Raw genomic sequence first — 25,972 nt, 5'->3', positions numbered from 1 at the left:
TCCCAACATTCAAAGGATTTAATATCAAATACGGGCTGCTGATAGTCCAACATTTTTATAATACAACATTGCATGTTACAAATTAATGATATAAATATAATGAATTATAATGGTATAAAGCGCCTTAAAATGTGTTAACAATGTTCTCTGTATAATGAGTATTGTTTTTGTTGGTTTCATATATTATGTAGTACTTATGGAATTAATTACTTCAAAAGAAACTGCATTTGTTTTTAAATATGCGAAGTATGACGATTTTTGAGATGTTGAATAGATTGCACCTAGTCCACTTTATCAGGGTAAAAGGCTATCAAATCTTAGGGAAAGTGTTGAATATCTATCGATAAAAATCATACAGTTTTCTTAAAATAGTGGCTTTTTAAGTCCAATAAAAGGTCCTGTTGTTGATGTCACTCACTGGCTGAAGGATCAATTGTTGATATGGATAGTACACCCCGGCGTACAGCATCCATTTTAGGACATCCTCATTCCTCACTCCTCATCCCTACTTCTCATCCATCATCCCTACTTCTCATCCATCATACATCATCCCTACTTCTCATCCATCATCCCTGCTTCTCTTCCATCATCCCTACTTCTCATCCGTCGTCCCTATTTCTCATCCATCATACATCATCCCTACTTCTCATCCATCATCCCTACTTCTCATCCGTCATACATCATCCCTACTTCTCATCTATCATCCCTACTTCTCATCCATCATCCCTACTTCTCATCCATCATCCTTAGTTCTCTTCCATCATCCCTACTTCTCTTCCATCATCCCTACTCCTCATTCCTCATCCCTGCTTCTCTTCCATCATCCCTACTTCTCATACATCATCCCTACTTCTCATCCATCATCCCTACTTCTCATCCCTACTTCTCATCCATCATCCCTACTTCTCATCCATCGTACATCATCCCTACTTCTCATCCATCATCCTTACTTCTTTTCCATCATCCCTACTTCTCATCCGTCATCCCTACTTCTCATCCCTCATCCCTCCTTCTCATCCCTACTTCTCATCCATCTTCCATCATCCCTATTTCTCATGCCTCAGCCATCATCCCTACTCCTATTTCCTCATCCCTCAGTCATACCAACACATTTTCAGTTTTGTGAAACACACCTTCACACTGTTATAAGAGAAATCTGCATTCTATTTCACTGAAAAACAGCCTTCTTATTGCATGTGCTGGGTGAAGATGGAGGAGAGGAAATGCAACTGTGTGTTTGTTTCCAGTGAATTCAAGGCTGTACAACATTTCATTTTATTTAATTCTTTTTTTGTTTACTCAAGCCTCCACAGAAAGCTCTGTTGGTTTGTGAAATACAGGGAGCCCACAGCCTGGGTCATAAATCATCTCTTGGGGAAATAATTATACAGTTTATCAATAGTTCAATGAAAACCTTTCTGGTTTCAGAAAAAAAAAAAACAGCTCTCAGAGATAAAAGCAGCCTCAGATGTAAACATGTTATGTGTTACAAATAAAAATGAAATCAGAACAGGTTTGGATGACTTGGATTGCATTGTCACCAGAGTTGATTTTAAACATTTTTTTCTACATATGAAACTGAAACCAGAAATGTTTTCCTTTGAACTGTAAATGAACTGTATAACCCTTTCTCCAAGAGCTGATTTATGGCCCAAGCTGTGGGCTCCTTGTAGTTCCCAAACCAGCAGAGCTTTCTGAAGTAGCCTATGTAAACAGGAAAACACTTATTTAAATCAAATGAATTGTTGTACAGCCTTGAATTCACTGGAAACAAACACACTGTTGCATTTCCTCTCCTCCCTCTTCACCCAGCACATGCAATGAGATGGCTGTTTTCCAATGAAATAGAATGCAGCTCTCTCTCATAACTCTAATTGGCTGTTGCCAACAAATCAGTGTGAAGGTGTGTTTCACAAAACTGAAAATGTGTTGGTATGACTGAGGGATGAGGAATGAGGAGTAGGGATGATTGATGAGGAGTAAGGATGATGGTTGAGGCATGAGAAGTAGGAATGATGGAAGATGTATGATAAGTAGGGATGAGAAGCAGGGATAAGGGATGAGAAGCAGGGATGATGGAAGAGAAGTAAGGATGATGGATGAGAAGCAGGGATGATGTATGATGGATGAGAAGTAGGGATGATGGAAAAGAAGTATGGGTGAGAAGCAGGGATAAGAGATGAAAAGTACGGATGATGGAAAATAAGTAAGGATGAGGGATGAGAAGTAGGGATGGTGTATGATGGATGACAAGTAGGGATGATGGATGAGAAGTAGCAATGATGTAAAGGAAGTAGGGATGATGGATGAGGAGTAGGGATAATGTATGATGGATGAGAAGTAGGGATGATGGATGAGAAGTAGGGATGATGGATGAGAAGTAGGGATAAGAAGCAGGGATGGGAAGTAGGGATGAGAAGTGAGGAATGAGGATGTCCTAAAATAGATGCTGTACTGGCGATGGTCACTGTGTACCAAGTTAGTCTGCAGTGTGGAGAAAAGGCAGTTGCAACCAGAAAGACAAATAGGACCATAAACCTACTTTGTAATGTGGTGATTGCACTTAATGTTTCATCCTTATACACTAAGCATGGTACCAAAAAACACTAGATGAATTCATACTCATATGTTTCTTTATTTTTCTTGCAGCTACATATTTATTCCCTCTGTGCATCTCAACATTTTTAGAAACCATAAATTAGAATATATGTGTTGGCGAAGGTGTTTTGAGAGACAGGTGTTATTTCATTGTTGAACAAATGTTAATTTATTTATCACGTGTATTAGTTTTATTATACGTAAATTTCTTCTTTGCCCTCATAATTTAACATAACTTGACGGGTACTGCTAAGGCAAAGACGTTAACAATGTATTATAATTTTTGGGAAACGGCCTTAAAGCCGACTCCCGAACAACGAAGTCCTGGTTAACGAAAGCGGAACACAGCTTTCCTTAACCACGACTTCGTTATTTTGTGCCTTAACCACGCATGTGCTGAACAACGCACATGCGTGGTTAAGGCACAAAGAAGGGACTCGGCTGAGGAGGACGACGCGACTAGGCGATGATTCAGGTAAGTGGGGGGTTGGGGTTTAAGTTTTAGGGCGGGGTCGGGGTATTTTCTGTTTTAGGGGTGGGGGGTCGGGGTTTAAGTTTTAGGTCCGGGGTGGGAGGTCGGGGTATTTTCTGTTTGGGGGTCGGGGTGGGGGGTCGGGTTTTAGGTTTAGGGCCAGGGTTGGGGGGTCGGGATATTTTCTGGTTTAGGGGTGGGGGTGGGAGGTCGGGGTTTTAGGTTTAGGGCCGGGGGTGGTGGGGTCGGGGTATTTACTGGTTTAGGGGCGGGGTGGGGGTGGGGGTTGGGGTTTTAGGTTTCAGGGTTGGGTTGGGGGTCGGGTAATTTTTATGGGCAGGGTGGGGGGTTGGGGGGGTCTGGGTTTAGGGGCAGGGTGGGGGGCTCGGAGTAGTTTTAGGGGTGGGGGTTGGGGTACTTTAGGTTTCAGGGATGGGGTGGGGGTTGGGGTTGTTTTAGGTTTTGGGGGTAGGGTGGGGGTCAGTTTTAGGGGCGGGTGGGGGGTTGGGGTTTTAGGTTTTAGGGGTGGGTTGGGGGTCGGGTAATTTTAGGGGCGGGGTGGGGGGTTGGGGGGTTTAGGTTTAGGGGCAGGGTGAGGGGCTCGGAGTAGTTTTAGGGGTGGGGGTTGGGGTAATTTAGGTTTCAGGTTTAGGGCCGGGGTGGTGGGGTCGGGGTATTTTCTGGTTTAGGGGCGGGGGTGGGGGTCGGGTAATTTTAGGGGCGGGTGGGGGTTGGCGGGTTCAGGTTTAGGGGCAGGGTGGGGGGCTCGGAGTAGTTTTAGGGGTGGAGGTTGGGGTACTTTAGGTTTCAGGGATGGGGTGGGGGTTGTTTTAGGTTTTGGGGGTAGGGTGGTGGTCAGTTTTAGGGGCGGGGTGGGGGTTGGGATTTTAGGTTTTAGGGGTGGGGTTGGGGGGTCGGGTAATTTTAGGGGCGGGGTGGGGGGTTGGGGGGTTTAGGTTTAGGGGCAGGGTGGGGGGCACGGAGTAGTTTTAGTGGTGGGGGTACTTTAGGTTTCAGGGATGGGGTGGGGGTTAGGGTTGTTTTAGGTTTTGGGGGTAGGGTGGGGGTCAGTTTTAGGGGCGGGGCGGGGGTAGTTTTAGGGGCAAGGGTGGGGGGTTGGTGTGGTTTTAGGGGGGGGTCTCAGTAATTTTTAGGGGTGGGGATGGGGGGGCCAGGGGGGACGCATGCAGGAACAATGGATGCCTATCACTAATGCCTTTACCAGGAATGCCTTTACAACGAAAAATCGTTGTTAAGGCATTCGTGGTAAAGGCATTAGTGGTAACAACGAGGTCGTTGTTCTGACCTCGTTGTTCTGGCATTCGTTGTTCCGGCAGGCGTCGTTCCGACATACAACCCTCTGTTGCTTGTAAAGCACCAAGCAAATGTAGGTGATTCTAGAGAGGAACAAGGCTTTCAACACCCCTGCTTACACGTACACTACCTACAAGAGTGTGCTCCTGTCACTTTAAGAAGTGGACAAATCACCATGGTCTGCCGACGGTCCGGTCAGACATACGATACCCGCTTTGTGGTGAGTGTACATCAAACGCACAGACAGAGAAGAAATACCTGGTGAGCTCTTCTTTTATCTTCATTGGTTCATGCGGGTAGAATTTCACTCTAAAGCACATGGTATATGGTGGATGAGCTGAAACGTTATAAAGAAAAAGCGTGAGATCAGCAGCAGCAGAAACGTGGCTTTGATGACAATGCACGTGAGCGGGTCAACAGTCTCACAGAACAGCCTGCGGGGGTGATCCACAACTGCAGCCCGAGGCGTGCGCTAAATTAAAACAAATTGCATGACGGGGATTGGTCAAAGCATAAGCTTAATTTGCATATTAGTTAAAATAATCTGCTTTATACATGATTTTCCACTTCACAGTGTGCATTTTTTGCTTCTCGTTTCAAAATCAGGACATTTGGCAAAAAAGTTTAATAAGAGCCTTAAATAGAACAAATCTTTAAATTCAGGGGACATTAATGATGTCCGCTAATGCAGAGCAGGGATCTTACAATTCTAAACTGAAGCTAAAGCTTTACAAAATGTGACAATCTTTAAAAAAAATCAAGGCAGAGCAGTGGCGTAGCGTGGGGGGTGCAGGGGGGGCCGGGCGCAACATCTGGGGGGGGTGCGCTCGCACTCGCGAGTGCTAAAATCCACGGGTTAGGGGGCGCAAATTACTTGCCTTGCCCCGGGTGCTGACAACCCACGCTACGCCACTGAGGCAGAGGTAAACAGAGGATTGTCCGTGAATCCAAATGAAATAACAAATGGATGCTCATGCAGATTCCTTCGTGTACAACTGTGAAGTGCAAATGCTTCATGTATAGTTAGCATGGGAATGTCCATCATTCAAAATGGAGACATAAGGCATTCATGAGATCTGAGGGGTGTTGTTTGATTATTTGCAAGACACTCACCCTTTATTGCTAGTAACAATAAAACCATCGGTATCATGGCGGTATCGATTATGTGCAATCTTTTTTTTATCGCTCAAAAGATAACATAAATAACTTGAATTAAAATCAACATCATGGCAAATACGGTTCAAATATAAATGGTTCTCTTTGTCATTTTTACCCTATATTATGTTTGCTGAACACGAAGATGTGAGCAAGAGCACTAAATGAATGCTATAAAAATAAAAAGATCAACCCATAACAAATCACAAGGTCTTCTCCGAGGGCAGTAGGGGTGACCTCCATACACAGACTGTCCAGTACTGGAGGGAACAGCCCAGGACAGCCTGTGTCCGGTTCATACTGGGAACTTGAAGGAAAGAGTTAGCCCTAATTGATGACCTCAGAAGTGGACTCCTTTGGATGGAGCAAGATGAGTGAGCTGCTTCCTTTAATGGACTATTAAAGGGGCCATCTCGTGAATGATGTCACAAAAGGTGCGGCAACTCACCCACTCGTCATTAAGTAAAGGTCACTCCAGAAGCTTTCTTGTTGAGAATTCTTGATGAAGTATGGTTAGGTAAGAGGACAAGTTTTTTACTTATCATCAGAAAACCCCTTTAAGGCTGTCACCTGATCAGTTACGCCAGGCCCGTGTCTCTGAAAAGCAGGCAACCTTAGGGCATAGTCAGCCACAAGGCAGAACTAGGTCCCTAATAACCTGAAAGACTTGAGAAAGAGGCAGCCACAATCTGTCCTGTGCCTCCGAACAGAGAATTAGATTGAGGCATTAAGTATGAAGCTAGCATGTACATTTAAAAGGCTGGTGCGGGTTGGACAGAGGTGGTGACAAGTCATGCTTTAAATTGCTAGAGAGCACTACGCTGAGGTCTGTTACAAGGCAGGCCTGCCTGATAGACTAGCAGTCCTGGGAAAAGTCAGACACAAGCCTCCCTTTAATCTGCCAGGAGCACTGAGGCACAATACCTCACAGGCTCCACCTGGGTCTCAGAAAGGCTGGTTGCTTCTCAGCCACACCCTCTGTCTCTTGTTGGGTGTTACATACCTTTCACATTTTTCGTTCAGAGAGCAGTCCCTTACTTCTTGTTCAGTCGTGCTACAGACCTAAATCGTCTTATACGAGTTAGTAGACAGATGCTGGGCCCAGACTTTAATCACTGAGGCCAGATTACCAGAAATCAAGTAAATCTCTGATAAAGTGACAGGCAGGTGGAGCGATGATGTTTGTAAATTAACAGAAAACTCATCTGCGACAGTCAGTTAAGTTACGCACCCACGCACGATGACCAGGGCCACTGGGGTTATGCGATTGTGCAGCTCAGGCGATTTTTGCATGATTATAGATTTGCTGCGTTTGCAAAAGAATCCATAAACTGCCGCATAATCTGTGGATTTTAACCCAAAAAATCGTTTCTAGCTCAAACGGTTGAAAAGTTACTAAAAATGCAGCTACACGTGTTGCTGAAGGCCCTTTGCAAAACTAGTCGCCTTTCTGTTGCTTATTGCTATAGTTGGGTATTAAACTGCTAATAATGGGGTGCAACCAATGCCCAGACAGTGCTACCAAGTTGAAAAGTGACAAAATAAGGAAGAAATGTTAATACAAAATGTGCCGCATTATGCCTCATAATTTGCGTTTTCTTCCCGCATAATTGACTCAAACCTGTCGCATACTTTAGCCCTCTCCAGCTACATATTTCCAGTGGCCCTGACTATGACTAAATTTGGCCCTGCAGACATGAAATGATACAGGAGAATACCACCATTTTACTCCCTCCCAGTAGCATTTAATGTATAGATAGGCAAAACTTTTCAATCGAGGAATTGTTAATACACTTATTAGACAAACCCGACAGAACAGCCTTTCACCTATCTCCGGTTTTACATGCCTGCTCCCATTCAATTTCTCACAAACTACTACCGCATTGGGTACATCACTGGCACTTCTAGGATTTCCAAGGAAGCCAATGACTTAGGCTTGGAGTCTTTCTTGTGTTGGAACCCGAGCAGGCTGGTCCGCGCCTTTAGATACACAAGGGCTTTTTCACAGTGCTCCTACGCAGCCACTAGAAACAAGTGCAAAGCGAAACTGCAGGAAAGTCCCTCACAGAATCTGCTCCATCAGAGACACTCGAGGCACGTGTCTTCCTGCCGACCCTCTTCCACCTGTCCACCCTAACATCATGGGGAACAGATTGCCCTTATCCTCTTGAGAACCTGGTTGCACCATTGAAGTTACTATGTTGCATTTATCGCGCATTGCAAGTCAGAGTGCCTCGTGACTTTTGAGGCAGCTCAAAAGGAGTTTTAGTCAGACTTGGGAGAAATGTCTGAGCAGAAACAAAAGTATTCCATGCAGTTTCTCTACATGGGCTGTGCATACAGATTTCTTCATGTAAACTCCCTTCACTTTGTAGTCGTAGATTACCACTCCTCCAAAGCTGAGCTATGCAACGAGCTTTACCACGAGGCTTGCCTTTTTTGGCCCCACCCCTAACTGCAGTGTGATCTTGTTGCACTGGAAGAGTTCTGTCTGAAAGTAAAAGACACCTCCTCACACGTGCAACCTCGTCCCATATTTATGAGACCTTTGCATCCGCCCATGGAGTTTGGTGCATTCATAGACTTACAAAGACTTGTAAACCTGGAAATGCATCAAAATGCTACACCTTCCAAAATGAGGTGTTAAGAGGAGAAATATCTTTTTTCTCCTTATTATGTCCTCTTTCCACATGTGCTGCATCCTGCAGCACACACAGGAAGAGGAAAACGCCTCTAAGGATTGTTTTTGTGCAGGAAGATTTCCTTTCCTGCACAAAAACAATCCGGCCTGTAACACAGGCACCCTGACACTATGGTGCCAGGGTGCCTGTGTTGGTGCTAGACTGCATACAGTGTGGCAGCTCAAGCAGGGAGCAGAAATGCTATATATATTTGCAAATATGGAGCAATTCTGCTCTCTCCCTTTCACGCAACGCAGCGCAGCAACTGTGCTTGCTGTTCTGCATTGTGTAAAGGTTTGGTAAATGTGCTCCTTTGTGTTTAGTCTACATTAGAACGATGCACACAGTCCTACTGTGTTGTTTTCAGAGCTTGCCAGAATATAGCCCACTCTAGAATCTGGACTTACACAACCTCCTAACAAGTACCACAGAAGATTCCACACAATCACTTTGATGAGGGTTTCTAGACTTGTAGGCCAGGTCTTGTTTTGATGTTGATGGCCCATTTTAATTTCATTAGAGATTCTTTCCCATAGTTTTTGTTTTCTGCTTACACAGCTGCAATGTTTGTTATTAAGAAAACAAAAAGTGATGGGTTAAAATGATTAATTTAATCTCAGGCATTGGTAATTATTCAGGGTAGCATAACATTCCATCATTTTTTACCTACCATATTGCCTCAGACTATACCAGATGTATGTAAACTAGGAACGTACTACTGAACATTGACACTATGAATATCGTGGAGCAAGCATGTCATTGACAAAATATTGAACAACAAAATATCAAAAGGTAAGTGCATATAGTGGAAGTATAGGTTTATTATTCCTAAATCCTCATTTATGTACCTTGGAGTTATATATCGTCAACAGTGGTGTAACAAAATTTAAGAGGGTCCCACAGCAAAGTATCTGTATGGGGCCTGCATCTCTGCACTGTTCTGGCGGGGCCCCCCTGGAGCTCGACAAGTTACTTATATACGGAGTTAGGTACACAAAATCTATACCTCGCCTTTCCTCGATCTTCTGGCTTACGGTGGCCCTACTTCAATAAGAACACTGCAGTCTGTGACTCCTAGGGCCTGATTTATACTTTTTTAGCACAGCATTTGCATCATTTTTTGACACAAAGCAGCACAAACGTACAAAATATAATTGAATTTTGTTAGTTTGTGCAGTTTTTGCATCAAAAAATGACACAAATACGGCTCTAAAAAGTATAAATCAGGCCCCTGGTTTGGTCCCATCTGAACAAGAACAAACACCACCCTAGATAGTTTCAAACTATCTGGGTATCGTCAGTAGGGTGCAGCTTGAGTATTATGTCATAGTGGCCACAGGAACCACATCTGGGCATACCCGTCAAGGTTAGGGTGTTGTACTGAAGAAAAGAAAAAAGTGATGGATTGATGTTTCAATTAATCTCACCCACTGATAACTACTTGTGCTGCATTTCAATCCATTGTTTTTACCCACCATGTCACCTCAAATGGAAACCAGCCTTATGCAAATCGGCCTTGTTCCTGCTCTAATAGGAACAGTCCAGCAAAAACTGACTAGCCTGTTCACTTCTAAATGGCAATACAAGCTGCCCCAGGCCAGTTTCGATCTGTTTGGGTGGTGTGGTGTGACTTGAGTCCTATGGCATGTGGGTTTCATGTTCACTGTACCAGAGAACAGAAGTTATACCTCAACGGCATAGTGGGTGAAAAATTATGGGTTGGAATGCTAATCAGGGCAATTGCCAGTAGTTGAGGCTGGTGGCTACGCTTCATTGTCTGATTCAGTGGATGTGGTTTGACAAATATCCTCAATTTTCCTGATGCTTTTTTCAGTAGTGCTGCACTACTGTGCCACTCTGTGCATGGTGTGCGCTATATAGATGACACTGCTATGACAGCAATAACAATGTACTGTAGCTACTACACCTTGACTCTGAAGTGAAAAGTTCATTTAAAAGTGGGTTTTTAATAATCCCCACAACTTCCAATTTATGGTCGTCTTACAGGCTATACCAGGAAATCTGCTTGTAGCTTCAGATTATCTGGCAAGCATCTAGCTCCTTCAAACACTTCTGTGTAGCTAATATTCTGAATAGGTACAATAATGAACTGTGAATCACATTGAAATTGTTCTTGTATGTAATGGCAGCTGGTATACTTGTCAACAACCACAGACTGCAAGTGATATAACCTCTGATCCTGCTGCTTCATTATTTTAGGTTAGCTTGTTCCACTCATCTCAGGATGCTGTGGAGTAAACCACTACATTGTGGTTGAAATAAGTACCTGCAAAAATATCAGACCCACTATATCAACTACCGCCAAATTGTCTAGGTAAGTAGGTGTGAGTTAAGTTTAGTAAGTCTCTTCTTATCCATATATGCTTGATACAGTGGTAGATCATAGTGGATTCAATATTTTTGCTGGTCGATATTTCGACAATGATGTAGTGTCAAAAAGGTCTTCTCTTATTATGAATCAAAAGCATATTTTCACATTTCTCAAGACCTGTTGTGCCTATGGTTAAACCCACTGGCAGTACATCTCTACTGCTTCCATGGTCAGGCTCAGAACTTGCTCATTCATATTCCTCTGAGCCTTTAGTTCTGTTGTCACTGCCGGCGCGACAAGTGGTGAGAGTACAGCAAAAAGATCATAAGGGAAGCTGATCTAGAGCTGACTCAGCCCTAAGAGCCAAAGAACAAGCTGAGCCATCGAACGAGCCATTGTTTTTTTTAGATGTATTTTTACTTACTATGCCTGCATTTCATTAAAGGGAAAACACATTTTGTAATTTACTAATGATCATACTGGGCTACAGGATATCGCCTTCATTATTCAGGACGCTTCCTTGTACAGGACACTGCTAAGGTGCGGAATGGAGACAGAGAGATGATGGTGTATTGGCTCATCTGTGGCTCATTCTTTGATTGGGTCCCAGAGCCAAGCCAGAGACACACTTTGCATTATTCCAGGCACAGGCCTGCTGCATCTCACTCATCTACATTCATGGAGGTTCTCCTCTGCCATGCATTGGAATGGCACTGTCTCGTGAAATGGTTGAATTTACCACAGCACACGGGCGTCTACCCAACCACAGGACATTTCTCATTCATTCTCCCATAGCACGTCACACAATGCACACAGTGGACAGTGTTCGCTGGGCTCGATGGCAGTCTACCTTCCTTGTCCTGTGCTGAGGGATTCCCTTGCTTCCATAGCATGGACAACCACCTGGCTTCTGCTACAGTTCTGTTACAGCTATTACACCCCGATCCATTCTTTAGATACCTCTGCTGCTTGTTCAGTCTGTTGATTTTTGACAATTCTCAAGCCCTTTTTTTAGTAGATGATTTTGCATGTACGAGCCTTTTGTGTCACCTAAGATTGTCTCCAATTGGTGAACCTGTAAACAAGTGTGAAGAGTCCACCGTCCTGTGCGTTTGTGTCTATTTTTCTAATGTTTAGTTTTTGAGAATTCACGGTCTTTCTAAAGTCTTGTTTTATTTCGGCTCTTCAAACAGTTTCATTAACTGGGCAATTAAACAGTGGCGACTGCAGGGAGAAAAGAGCCTTTCATCTGCCTGTTGTACCTTAATGTCTCCTCCTTCATTGTGCAGGGTGATCGCGTGTATAGAATCAGACCATTTTACCCCCGTTTTCAGGCATGCGCCAAGACTCTGGCCTCCAAACACTGTCGTCCTGGTACTTTTACAACATCAGTTCTTTCTCATTGTAAGTCCCTCTTTCAGTCTTCTTCTACCTTATTGTCCTTTGCTTCAAGCCACTGCCACCATGCTTAAATGTGCTGTCAGTACGTGTACAAAAAATCACAGCGTTCCTAGAGGGTAAATCCCGATGCTTTTTCTACAAGTGTTACAAAACTGGATTAAATGTTTGCAAATAGACTGTCAGTATCGTTTGTGATTATTGACTGGCACCCCTTCGATCCACCAATCTGTTCTTTCACTGAAAGGGCACCTTCTAGAAAGACCACCCCTTTTTGCGGCTTATGCTATTTTACATAAAACAAATGCAACTCCTGAAAAACTATCTTGTCTCCTTGTTTAAACTGTTCGGGGTTGCAGGTTACAAAGAGACATTAGCTTTATGCCACCGGTTATGCACTACCTCTATTTTTCTACCCGCGTAGTCTGCTTGGCCGGCAACAAGGCAGGAACTCAAGCAGTGCCCCTTAACGAATTTGTAATCGTTTTAATGTCTTAAAGATGAACTAGTCTGTGATGCTACTGTTTAGTAATGCTGGGTTTTTCTGTTCCTATTGGACTTTGTATAGATTTTCACGGAGTCAATAAATAAATAAGATGTTATCACATACTGTTATAGAGTGGGAAAAGTTGGTTGGCCTAGGTGAAAAAGTAAAAGGCACCTTTTAGTCCACCAGTCATCCTTACACCGCACACACAACTTGGCTAGACAGGCTTTAGAACACTGCCTAATGGGATCTGGGATGCAGATCAGTGCATTGCAGTAGAAAGGAGAGATTCGCATCTGCCTGGCAGCACAACAGCTCTGAAACCAGGCCAGAAGGTGCATGATGGTCTCTGCGACTGGCAGGCCAGATGTTGGTCTTGTCTACAAAACAGCTTTAACACATTGTCCACGCCACTTATTTTCACCTTTCCAGTACACTCCTCTGAAGTTGGATTTCTCTCCTAAAGCATGGCGGTAAAGTGAAGCTAATATAAAACAGCTGGAACTGACCCTTCCTGCAGGGATATCCCCAAACATTTTCCCTTTCTCCTCCTATTTTTCTGACCCTCTTTTTGTTGGCTTTAGGCAGTGCTTAATTTGTAAATAAAAAGGTGCCGGTGCTCAAAGTCCTCCTCAAACACGCGGCTGCAGCAATTAAATGTGCGAGCGTGTAATACTGAGGCAGCGTAATTCTGAAGCCATCTTGGGCCTCTCCAATCCATTTAAAGCCACTCCCTGCCCCTTCAGCTCACTCTCACAGCATTCTACTTTCTCTCTTTGTGACACTTTTTCGTTTTTCCCTTCATCCGTCTTTCCCATATGTGTATTTTGCTTGCAGCAAATGCTCGAGGCAGAAGAATAAGCCCCGGCCCTCAAAAATAAGTGCCGGTGCTCAGCACCGGAAACTACAAGCACAAATTAAGCACTGGCTTTAGGACTCTGGGCACTTTGCCACTGCTAATCAGTGCTAAAGTGCATGTACTCTCTCCCATAAAACTTGTTATAATTGGATTTCACAATTTGGCTTATTTAATTTACATATAATTCCTTTGTAAAGTGGTATACTGTGTACCTAGGGCCTATAAATTAAATGCTACTAGTCGGCCTGCAGCGCTGTTTGCCCACCTACAGAAACAGAAGTAGCCTTTCAAACTTGTCTCAGATCTGCCACTGCAGGGCCTGCATGCACAGTTTACAGCCACACTGACCTTGCAAGTCAAACTACTTGCCAAGGCCTAAACTCCCTTTTTATTACACCTAAGTCACACCTAAGGTAGGCTCTAGAAAGCCCTATGGGCAGGGTGCTGTGTATGTAAAAGGTAGGACATATATTTTTATGTGCTTCATGTCCTAGTAGTGACAGTCTTTTTAGTTTTTCACTACTGTGAGTGCTGCTCCCCTCATAGGTTTGCATTGGGAATTCCCTTATATATGTCTAAGTGATAATTTTTATTCTGTGAGGAGTACTTTGGGCATGTTTGGTATGTTTGGAATGGTAATGAGAAATCCTGCTTACTGATGTAGGTGAATTTTACACTACTATTTTAGAAATGCCACTTTTGGAAAGTGAGCATTTCTCTGTGCTTATGATTCTGGTGCTTTGCAGCCTGACTTCAATCCATGTCTTGGGCAGAGTGACAGCTCCACTTTTGTGCATATTCGCCAGACTGTCATCCATCAGGGAGGGTTAGGTGTGACAGGGTTACATCTGCATTCATCTACATACTGACGGTCTTCCTGGGCTGGGAGGGAGGGTCGATCACACTTTACACTTGAATAGGCTCTGTCCTGCCCTCACACAAAGGGCTCATTTACCTGCTACTGATGCCTGGAGCTAGAGTAGGAGAGAAGGGAAAACCTGGGAACTGGTCAGATCTGTCTGGAACCTCCTCCCACCTTCTAGAAGCTAGGTGCCTGGAGTACAAGTACAGGGCCTCCCACTCCATGATTGGAGAGCACTATTGAGACTGGAACCGAACCTCTGCCAGAATGGCTGCTGAGCTGCAAAAGGACTCATCTCGACTGCTCTTCTGTGGTTGCCCTGCTATTTGCTGCTCCTAGGTGGCATAAAGGTCTCCCTAGATTGCTTTTGTTTTTGCTGCCCTGATGCCAGCCTGTTCTCTTATTTTGGCCTGCATAGGCACTGCTGGACTGCCAGGAGGACCACCGTCAAGGGCCTTATAGTGATGGCCTCCCTGCCCACTGCTGCCTGCCTTGTGTGCCCTTCAGTGTTCTCCCTGGAGTTCCATTGCTGCCCCTGGCCCTGCAAATATAGCTTCTAGGGAGCATGATAGTGTGTACTTGTGCCTGGAAGTATAGGTGGGGGAAGCACATTATTGCTGTCAGCGAATGAGGAGCACTGTACACTCCCCTGAAGTGAGTGCATGCTGGAGCACCTTCATCTCTCTACAAGGCGTGGACCGGATCTGAAGATTGCAGCAGGTGCAGGGGCTTTTGCTGGGAAGTGGAGCACTGTATTCGTCACCCAGGGAGGCGTGTGCCCTGAGATTGCAGAGAGCACTCTAATTGAGGAATCCCCCGGCCCTTCCCAAGGATGGAGAATGTAGGAGAGTTAGCCACCCTCCTGTGGTTGAACCTTGAGAATCTCCTTTGGAGCAGTCCCCTCCATGGGCAGCAATGCAGCTGCTAGGTAAACGCAGACGGAGCAAGTCCAAGGAGTTGGAGTCATGCACTGTGCCCGGTGCCTGTGTCCCTTCCTCCCCCACTTCCACTATAGCAGACGTAGGCTGCATCTGCCACAGGGCCGCTGCACCAGAGCCGAAGATATGTGGGGCCCCAGGGGCAATACCGCCATGTCGCATTCCTTGGGGGGGAAGGCTGGTCCAGGACAAAGAGCTTACCTTGTGTTTCTGCCAGCTACACGTGTACATGCGGGCAACTGTAACTAGTTGTCTCACACGCGGGAGACCCAGCGAAGCCTCCCCATGAAACTCTGCAGTGAGTGCCCCCCCATTGGATCTTCTTGGGGGAACTCACTGAGATATTACATGACCGGCTAATGCCTTGACAGAGGCCCCAGGTCGATAAACTACTGAAACAGAGAAATTACCAGAAACCCACCAGTTTATCACATGGCAAGTAGTAGGAGCACAGATACTTCCATTGATAACCTTTGTTTTCAGTGCCATTTACTGTCTAGTGCCTAAGAGGAGCACAGGAGCACTGTGCCCTATCACATATTGGTGATATGTATGGTACTGTTGTGCCTGGGGAGGATGCTTTGGCAGTCGCGGCTCGTGCTAATTAAAAGGGGCAGGCGGCACCCGCAGGGGGGAGAAGAATTAAATTGAGTAAAAAATAATAATAAAAAAAAGTACCTCTGCTCTCACGCCGCTCCTCTGCCTCCTCCTGTCTCTCTGCAGGTAGGCACAGGCTCCCAGCTTGCCCTGTGCCAATCCTGACGCTGCTTAGAGAAGAGTTAGGATTGACGGGGAGCGCCCAGCTAGGGCGGTGCCAGGCAGACTGGGAGCCTGTGCAGGCTCTCTCCAGCCCGGCAACTGTGTTGCTAGGCTGGAGACACCCTACTGCGCATGTGTGTTTGGCCAGCACAAGACAGTTTATGATCATATTTTGGAAAAGTTTGCAACTGCCGCTCCTGGCAGGGGGCGACACTCCTCCACCCTTATGGTGGAGCCACCCCTGTGCTTTGGTAATTTCACGTGTTTTTGCAGTGGGTTCCCTGATGTAGTGATGTGTGTCATTTACCCTTGCACAGACAGTATAGGGAGCACCCCTTTAGGAATCATGCAAGATGTGCAGTATCGCTGACTCGTGTTTTCTTTCTCCAACCTGCACACTTTCTGCCCTGATGTCCAAATATGTAATTGTGTGTTACATAGTCAGGATAGTTAATTATATCTTAGGAGTTGCATAGTGTGAGCAGGAAACATGGTCTACGTCAGTTGGTCTTTCAGATGTATTTCCAAAATAAGATGATTATACAGCATGTGTGGCAGTAATGTTTTGATGAAATGTGTAAAATATAAACCTTTTTCTATTGTACTGATTGTGGTGGATAACCATTGTCTGGTAACAGAGTAATTATTGGTACATAATGTGTTTGTCTGTACCATATAGAAACATATCTTTATATATAATCCTGTATGGAGTCTCTTTTGTGGTTTATTTATTGTGTCACTGGTGTGAGCATGTTGCACAAATGCATTACACATGACCTCTGAGGATAAGCCTGATGGCTCTGTGCCAAGCTATCATGGCGTGAGCACAGGTTATCTTTAATGTGTGTCCACCTTGCCTTGACTAGAGTGGTGGGTTCTTCCTGGCTGAGGTGCATACTCTTGCCAACCAGAAATCTAATTTCTAACAAAAATCCATACAACAGGTTTAGTAGACCCCTGTTCTTTTCTACAGGCTCACCGGTAAGATGTGAGACTCCTTCGCTTTAGCCGGGGATGGCAAAAGATGAGACCTCATAAGATGGAATCTTAGAAGGCAGGACACATTAATGATGTGATGGACCCAATGATAAAATCCCAGAATTTGGCAGGGGTTCAAGGCATGCAGTAAAAGAGAATGTCTTGTATAAAGCATAGATGTAACAGTGAGATCTGGAATACTTGTCAATGTTAGGCCCAAATGTCTGTGCTCATCTCACTTTAAGCATGTCATTCTACAACTTGTGACACCCACAGTCAAATGACGCCCCAGTGCAGGAACAGTCATGCATGGTGCCATTGGAAACAGTTGGTTTAGTGGTTGAAGGGGAGTAATGCTGCTTATTTTTCTAAAACATCCACCTCTATGTGACTACAGAGAGGCAGTCTCCATACATAAGTTTCCTGTCCCCATAATTTCTCCTTGCCAGCTTCCAGTAAGGTTGAACCATGCACAATGGCGATAACAAGGGAGACTGAGCCTCAGCCGTATGCATAAACTTTTTTACATGCACACCAATAGTAGAGTTCAAGTGCGTGAGACAATGTAACAGGCTATTCCTTTGGTCCCCTTGCACTGCCTTTGCTTGCTCTGGTCCTGGGAATCATGAAATCAGGAGCAGGACGTAAAGATGGTTTCAAGGACCATTTTGTTTTTACTTCCATTAGCTCCCGCACTTGCTCTTCCCTTAGCCACTCAGCAGTAAGTAGAAGTGTGCTGCAAGGCAAAGGGTGGGCAAGGAGTCAACCCTCTGATGTCATCTGTGCGCAGAGTGGATGATCTCACTTGTGCTACCCCAGCCTTTTGATCAATCAATGCTCATGAAAGGGCAGCGAGGGCCACGTGTTAGAGGAGGTATGGAATTGTCCAGTATGAACTAAAGGCCAAGAGTGGAGGCGGAGGGTGGGGGAAGTTCTGGCTTAGGATGGACAGTGGTAAAACCTCTGAGTAAGTAAGCCCAGCTTCCTTCATAAAATATGTGTCAAATGTTTCAACTAATGTTACTGCTTCAGCTTGTTCAGGCCTTTTATGTTTCCCTCTTCACTGCCATATCACTCCTCCTTCCTTGTTGTGTTTGAATGTCAGGACCGTTTCTTTTGCCTTCCTGGTACGTCTGTTTTTTTTTAATACTGGGAAAGACCTTGGTGCGTAGATTGTGCTATAAATTGCTGCATATTTATATCAGTTTGCTAGTTTGCAAAGCAGCAATGTCATGGAGAATCCAGGTACGTGTCTGCAGCGAAACAAGTCCAAGGTGGTGCATTCTGTACTTGGTTTAACACAGTACAGGAGGAAGGTCCAGGTACGGTGGTCATTTAGCCAGTTGTGGCTAAGTAATAAGCCACAAGTGGTGAAATTACCAATGAAAATCATCTAGAATTACGAGTCCTTTTGCCCTTCTTCTGACCTAACTACATTACAGATATCTAACAAAGGGCATTTGTTAGAAAAAGGAATGGGGTTGAGATCAGTCTTGAAGAATTCCTCTGACCGACTGCAAGGTTTGTTAGTGGGGCAAGCATGTTAACAAAACACTAGGGAGTTGCATAACACAACACCTCATAAACACAGTTTTATCCTACACAATTAAGGCGATGAGGTCCCATCATAATACCCACACTAATCAGGAGGGTTAGTGAATAAAAGCATTCTGCTACACAACCACGGAGTAAGAATCTTTAATCCAGTCCTTCATATATCTCACTGGTACACTAATCTGTAGCCCTGCCAAGAGCTCCCAAGGGAGACCGCTACGTACCAAAGAATGGCCATAGCAAGGAGGAACCGAAGGAACCCATGAAGAAAAATGCTATTGGTAGTTGTTCGGGGTACTGTCATTTTTAGGGAAAACCCTTAGAGGGGGCATTGGGTGATATCCTAATGATGCTTACTCAAGTACCCTGTTACCTTTTTGTGTGTAGCTGTGTCTCTGCTTGTACCAGTTATGATCTGGAAATGACCAGCAACAGATTTGGTGTTCAGTGGTGATGGATGTGTAGGCATTGCACCTGGGAAATGATGGGCACATAGGCAGTAACCCTAGGCAACGGTGACAGATGCAATGTTCCTGTTGAATGCTGTAATTGCCCCGCTGAATTCTGGGTACAAAGGGTCATCTTTTTGGGATTGCCAAGTGGTGCACTGTTGCTGTACGTGGGGATTGCTGGGCAATACTAAACCCATACTAATACTAATACCAACCTGTACGTGCTGTACCTAGGAGACTTGGGCACAAAAGTAGTGGCTTTGAGGATTATTGATCAAACATTGGCACATATGCTCTGTCCTTAGGAACTGTTGTCTCACAAGTGCTGCTTCTGGGGAATGTTGGACACCATGGGCCTGATTTTGACCCTGGCGGACAGCGGAGGCCGTCCGCCAAGGTACCGCCGCTGAATGACCGCACCGCGGTCAAAAGACTGCGGCGGCCATTTAGACATTTCCTCTGGGCCGGCGGGCGCTCTCCAAAAGAGCGCCCGCCGGCCCAGAGGAAATGCCCCTGCAACGAGGACGCTGGCTCAGAATTAAGCCGGCGTAGTTGCAGGGGTGCGACGGGTGCAGTTTGCACCCGTCGCGTATTTCAGTGTCTGCTTAGCAGACACTGAAATACTTTGCGGGGCCCTCTTATGGGGGCCCCTGCCGTGCCCATGCCATTGGCATGGGCACGGCAGGGGCCCCCAGGGGCCCCGCGGCACCCCCTACCGCCATCCTGTTCCTGGCGGGCGAACCGCCAGGAACAGGATGGCGGTAGGGGGGTCAGAATCCCCCATGGCGGCGCAGCAAGCTGCGCCGCCATGGGGGATTCTAAGGGCAGCGGTAAACCGGCGGGAGACCGCCGGTTTGCCTCTTCTGACCGCGGCTGAACCGCCGCGGTCAGAATGCCCTGCCGGGCACCGCCGGCCTGTCGGCGGTGCTCCCGCCGACCCTGGCCCCGGCGGTCTTAGACCGCCGGGGTCAGAATGACCCCCCATATCTTGTATGTGGGGAATTTTGAGCACAAATATGGTGTATTCAGAACTGCTGGGCACAAATGTAATGTCTGTGTCAAATATTGATCACATAACGCATGAAATCCCACAAACAGTACTGTTGCAATGGATTTCCTTCGGTGATTGATGGTCACCCAATATTGTCCATGCAGGATGAAACCATGAAATTAATGTAGAAATGAAAGAGAGATAACAGAGGAGTGATGATAAACAAGAGAACAAAGAGATGTATATTTGTAGTTATTGTGGGTTTTCATCTAGTGCTGAAAGCCTAACATACTGTGCAAAGCATAAATGATGTGGGAGGAAGAGGCTGTCACAGGTTTGCACATCAGTTCAGTTTCACAATCATCCTGCAACTTGCATGTGGTCCAAACGGAATTAGCATGAAGCAACCAGGCAGTGTGTTTATTTATACAGCACATAAATGTTTGTGGAGGGAATGTATTCCTTTTGGAGCAACTCAGTGCAGCATGCTACTCCTGGTTTCCTCCTAAAGGGGTAAGAAGATAAGATCATCAAAAGTCTCATTCAATGGTTTGCCCTCTAGGGAAAAGGGAAGCGATGTGCCCAGCAAGGCAGCTATTTGGTAGACCAGCTATACTTCCTCAAACAGTGCTGGATCAAATGGCGGTGGAGCTCTAACCTTGAAAGACCTGAATAAACAAGATGGAAGTCCATCGAGAAGGTCACACATAAAGATGACCCACTGAAAAAAACTGGAAAAACAGCCCTCAGCTAGCCACACCAGGATGAGAAGATAGACACGCATGTTTTGCTAAATGTCTCCTCTCTTCTGCAAAGAGTGCGATTGACTGCTAAGGCCTGGCGAATGTTTTCAGTACTCATCACTTGTCATCACTCACAATAAGGTAAGCAAGTCAAGCCATCGTAATTTGAAATCAATAGCATTGATGTGCCCTTCCGCCTGCTGTTCACTGCGCGCCCATCTGTGAACCTGCGCCTGATGGTTGCTTGAGTAGAAACGCAGCTTCTCATCCGCAGCATCGAACTTCTAACAGATAGCACTGAACAGAACATCTGTGGGCATTTCAAGCACATTAGACGCAGGGATTTCAACACTTACACTTCATTTGCTTGGCGATAGATTTGTTGGGTTCCAGCCAGTGCTGTGAAGGGAAAGGAGAACAGCGGTTAATGCGATAGTCGATGCAGCACATAAAGTTTACACTAAGGCGCCTGAGTACGATGGCTTTCAAACAGCAGCATGCTTTACTACAACAGCTAGTGGAGGAGGGAATATTCACGTTGCGGGAAGACTCAGCGGTTCGGAGTATAACGCGCGATAAGCAGCATCTATTACAAGTTGAACTCTCAAAAATGGAGCGGGAAATGAGATTTGGAAGCTTTCTGCAACAAAATCACAATCTCCTAGTATTTATTGTGTCTTTTCCCTAATCAACAAATCCTGCTGAAATTTACCAAGGGAAAATCAGGTGTGGTCATTATCACACTGGTAGTTCCCAGTTGTAATAAACTTCACACCCCTTGCAATTGCGACCCCTATGTAAAAGGTGTTTGCGCAGGGACAGTTAATTATCGAGGCACTTGCAATCCAGACAGATGATACATTTGACACGTTTTTAACCTATTCAGTTGACTGAAGTACTTTTTTTTCACACAATTCACAAGTCTGAGCCCATAACAGAGGTAAAAATGTATTTTCGTTTTGTTCCTATTTTCATTGCTGAGTGAATTCTCCTGTTCTCCACGGACTTCAGTTCCAGGCACAGAGATCTCAGCTCGCATAAAGACAGTGCAAACAGCGGGCAGGGGTTACTTTACCTCCCACCGTGCTGCTCGTTTGCGTTGCGGTTCTATCCGGCACCACGACGGACTTTATCACTGACAACAATGGAAAATACATTACATGGCGCTATAAGAGGGCAGGGAGCCCTGCAAAATGTACCGCTTGTAAACTCAAACATATCCAGCATCCTTTAGGCCAAGAAACTCAAATGCCATTGACAAAAATACATTTATGTGACCCAAATCCACATTACACACTGACAAGATCTGCTGTTTTGCGCAGTGTCTTTTTCTGGTAGGCACTGCTGTCTTCCTGCACCTGCAATCGTTTCTCATATTTGTACAGGTATTTAATATTTCATACCAGTTAGATCATTATTTTGTTTTATCTTTGCTGTAAAATATTTCCAGGAAGTAGAGAAACATAGTGCCTCATTTCAACATTTAATTGGATGCCAAGAAGAACTGAAGTGCAAATTAGCATCACTGGGACAAGTTATGGAGGGGCATAGATATTATTATTGCAGCAAGTGCTGTGGCACCAGGATTGAGGGGCGCGAGGGACGGATGGACTACCCCACCTTTTTGAAAATGTTTTTCTACTAAATTACGTATGTAAACAAGCACTACTCATCCATGTCCCATTACATGCTTTCTAAAGCATTGTTTGCTGTTCCTGTCCATTTCGCAGTGTTTTATAGATACATTGCCTAGAGAGTCATTCCTGGTGGGTTTTAGATTATTTGTTTCCCATTAAGGTTACTATAATGCAAATAGTGTTAGAATGCTATATATTAACATTTACTCTTTATTAGCAAAAAGGTAGTCAGTCAGTCAAACAAATCTTTATTCGGCCAAAGTAGTGGCCTCTGCCACAAATCTAAATGGGAGGGGCAGTCAGGGGCCAGGGGGAGGAGTGGAACGGGGAAATAATAAAGAAAAAACGTACCTTGTCAGCACCGTTGCCGCGTTGCTCCTCTTCTCTCTGGTGTCCTAGAAGTCCCTGGGAAACCAACACAGACTCCACATGCCATCCTGGCACTGCTCTCATGCTAAGCGTAGCATGAGAGCAGTGCCACGATTAGTCTGAGTGGCTTGTTCTGCCACTCAGACACTGTGTGGGAGTGTGTGTCGTTTCTCCAACCCAGCAGTGCAACACAGCTCGATTGGAGAAAACTAAGGGCGCATGTGTGTTTGGCCAGCCTAAGATGGCAGGCCAAACACATATGCCTCGCCTCTCTCCTGCCTATAGACCAACCCCACTCTCCCTTCACATGCTGGCTCAGCTTAGGTATGGCTCAATGCGTGTATTCATAAAGTATGCTGGGTAGCGTTCTTTGACATGTGGCTTGTGTTAAGGCCCAATAATGCAGGGGTTTTCATTTAATTCAGTCAAACCTACTCATTTAAATGATTCTTTCAAATATGAAAGCCGCACAATTTGGTCTTACCTATCTAATGATAAGCAGTCAGTAATACATGTTCTGGTTCAACTGGCCTCAGGTGTTCCCCAGATTTTAACACAGAACAATAAAGGTGCCAGGTCAATCAGATATTCCAAACATGTTAACCCCGTTTCGTTGTGGCATATTAGGGTGGCTTTACCACCCAGTATTAACAGTAGTCTGCGAGTAAAGTGGTTTTCTGCTCTTTGGAGGATACCGGTGCTACTCCATAAACCAGCGCCATATGTTCCCACCGAAATGCACTTACTCCTTTAAAGGGTAAGCATTTCTGCAATTGTTTTTGTTTTCAGTTTTTGGGCAAATCTTAATATAGCCTCAATGTTCCTGTTAAAAGACTGGAGTCTCGATGTTAAAATTGCTGACCTACTAAGAGATTAAGTAAAAAAGAATGCCTAAATAGTTACAATCCTTCACATTTGCTAAATTACAATTCTCCATTTGTGCTTGGGTGACCACAAGTCATTACATATGATTTTGCAAAATTAACTTTAAGATCTAGGTCATTCACATATGCTACAAATATGTATAAAAGAGTTTGGAGATCATTTGCTTTGCGGGTGATTATCACCGCATCGTCCGCATACAGTAGGATGGGGATAAACGTATCCCCCATACGGGGGGACATCCTTCCCATTTTTGGTCAGCTAATTATTGAGCCCATTAATGTAAAGCAGGACGAGGAAGGGTGCCAAAATACATCACTGACTAACGCCCCACATGAAGCTGATGTAGGGCAAGCCTTCAACCAAAGGACCATACCGTACCCTAACTGTGAGATCTTGGTGTAGATGTCTGATGAGAGTTAAAAGGTCAATCTCCACCTCCCATCCTTGCCATTTGGTCCACTAGCTTAGAGTGGTTAACAAGGTCAAAAGCACTTGATAGGTTGATGGAAGTCAAGTTCACATAGCTCTTCTGTGCTTCAACATATTTACCCACAATCAGTTAGAGATTTAGGCACTGTTCAATTGTCGCTATACTGGGCCTGAAACCAAATTGGACGTCTGCCAAACATTATTGGCCATGGCCCAATCTTCAAGGTGCGACAATAGACCTTGTAGGAAAAATGTGTAACATTTTCATATTGGTCATTACTAAAGCCACAAACCCAAGTATCCAAACGCATACAAGTAGCAAAATTGAAATATCTGACCTAAACAATATAAACAACATGTTTAGTATTCTGGAAAAAAAAACCTCTAGGAATTTATCCAATTGATGAATGATATCCATGGTCGACTGATTACAAATATTATAATAAAAATTAATTAATATAATATCAAGGCCGGCAGGAAATGATAAAAGAGTAACCAAAAAGTGGGGGGAGGACCAACATTTTGGTATTTTGAGATCAGTGACATTAACAGAGAAGAAGCTGATTGGACCTCCTCTCACTCTACCCACCTTAGAGGGTATTGCAGGTTGAAAAAAGGTATGGTGTTCATTAATGTGAAAATCTGCCATCATCCAAGTCTCTTGGCAACTTAGATTTTCATGTGCATTTATAAAACCAACCCAGTCCACATTTGACAATTTCAAGCATATGCCTGCAATGTTCTGTGAGACAATGTTGAGGGTATTTTTAGCGTAGGTCATTGAATGCTTATCCAGAAAAGCTACTTCTAGTTGAGAAGGGCCGGAGCTGATGATACCGGGTTCAGGGTAATAATGCTGGGTAATATGTAAGCCCGCTTTGGCCAACTAATGAGCAATATCCTGGTTCACAAATGAAGGCTCTGCTTCTTATTAACAGAAATCAAAGTAAAGTAGCTTCAGTCAGTATTCTTTAATATGATCAAGGGTTTGAAAAAATTACTGGTTGGTATGTTGAATCTGTGGCTGGTGTGGGATATTATAAAGATTAGCCTCAGCGTTAAGCACCCTAGATAAAACAGATGGTGTTTAAAAATATCCCAATGGTAACACTTGGATAGGCAACCCCATCTGCACCCGTCCGGGACCGGGGCCAGGGATGCTGCCCTTTCCGGCCTAGATGTAATAATATTTTCAGCTAGTCAACTCCTTGCCCTCAAAACGCCTATTATGGATTGCTGCCAGCACTCTTTTGATCCTGGTCTCCCACACTGGGTCTGCAACAACTGCTTAAGGACTCCTCAGAGTGTAGTCGTGCAGCGCCGAAGGAAGTACTATGGGTCAATCGTTAGGTTCCTTTTAGTCAATTGCCAATTTCTATCCGTCCACAAAATTGATATCAATTTACTGTTGAGTGACAATGCCCCAGTAGTTTTATTTCTGACTTGGCTCTGGGAGAAATCCTCTCCGGATGTCACCTTGACCCTGTCTCATGGGTACTCAATAAATCTAATAGTTAGGGCACGCACATGGGGTGGGGAATCACCATTATCTTTAAGGACTCTATTAAATGTCTCTCTCAACCTCTGATAATTCCTGACTGTGAAAGCATGTCCTTCTCCCTAGCAGTGAACCTTACATTCACATTCTCCGGGACTCTTATTTACCGCCCCCCTGGCCCTCACAATAAGTTTATTCAAGCTCTTTCTGAACAAGTTGCTGATCTAGTTGGGAGTAAATCTAACTTTACTATTCTTGGCGATTTTAATATTCACGCGGACAAACTAAGTAATGCCGTGGCTAAAGCACTACTTACAGACCTTGAGGCGCTAGGTCTCGCACACATGATTAATGGCCCTACACATACCAAAGGTCTTATGATCGACCTTGTGTTCAGCAACATCTCAGAACTTTCAGCTCAGACACCACTTCCTCTGTCATGGTCTGACCACTTTTTAATTAGGCTCATGATACTCAATACCGCCGCAGAAACAGGTCGGCTAGCAAACAAACTATCTGGTCGGCACTGGTCTAAGCTAAATTGCAAGGAATGGACCTCCACCCTTGAGAACACTAGAGCC

The 25,972-nt window shown here is 44.8% G+C and overlaps 1 protein-coding gene across 1 annotated transcript in view; it reads right to left on the bottom strand.

The window, feature by feature from the left end:
- FRMD3 (FERM domain containing 3) overlaps window positions 1–25,972 on the bottom strand; it is a 530,236-nt gene that overhangs the window by 227,404 nt on the left and 276,860 nt on the right. The window contains exons 3-4 of the mRNA XM_069229965.1: window positions 20,930–20,972; window positions 4,643–4,721 (exon numbers count right to left, since the gene is read on the bottom strand). Of these exons, the coding sequence (XP_069086066.1) occupies window positions 4,643–4,721; window positions 20,930–20,972 (122 nt within the window). The remainder of the gene's footprint in view (window positions 1–4,642; window positions 4,722–20,929; window positions 20,973–25,972) is intronic.

This window comes from Pleurodeles waltl, chromosome 1_1 (genome assembly GCF_031143425.1).
Source record: "Pleurodeles waltl isolate 20211129_DDA chromosome 1_1, aPleWal1.hap1.20221129, whole genome shotgun sequence".
In the NCBI taxonomy this organism is placed as follows: Eukaryota; Metazoa; Chordata; class Amphibia; order Caudata; family Salamandridae; genus Pleurodeles; species Pleurodeles waltl.
The sequence above is the reverse complement of the archived record's forward strand: the minus strand, read 5'-3'. Positions and strand labels throughout refer to the sequence as shown.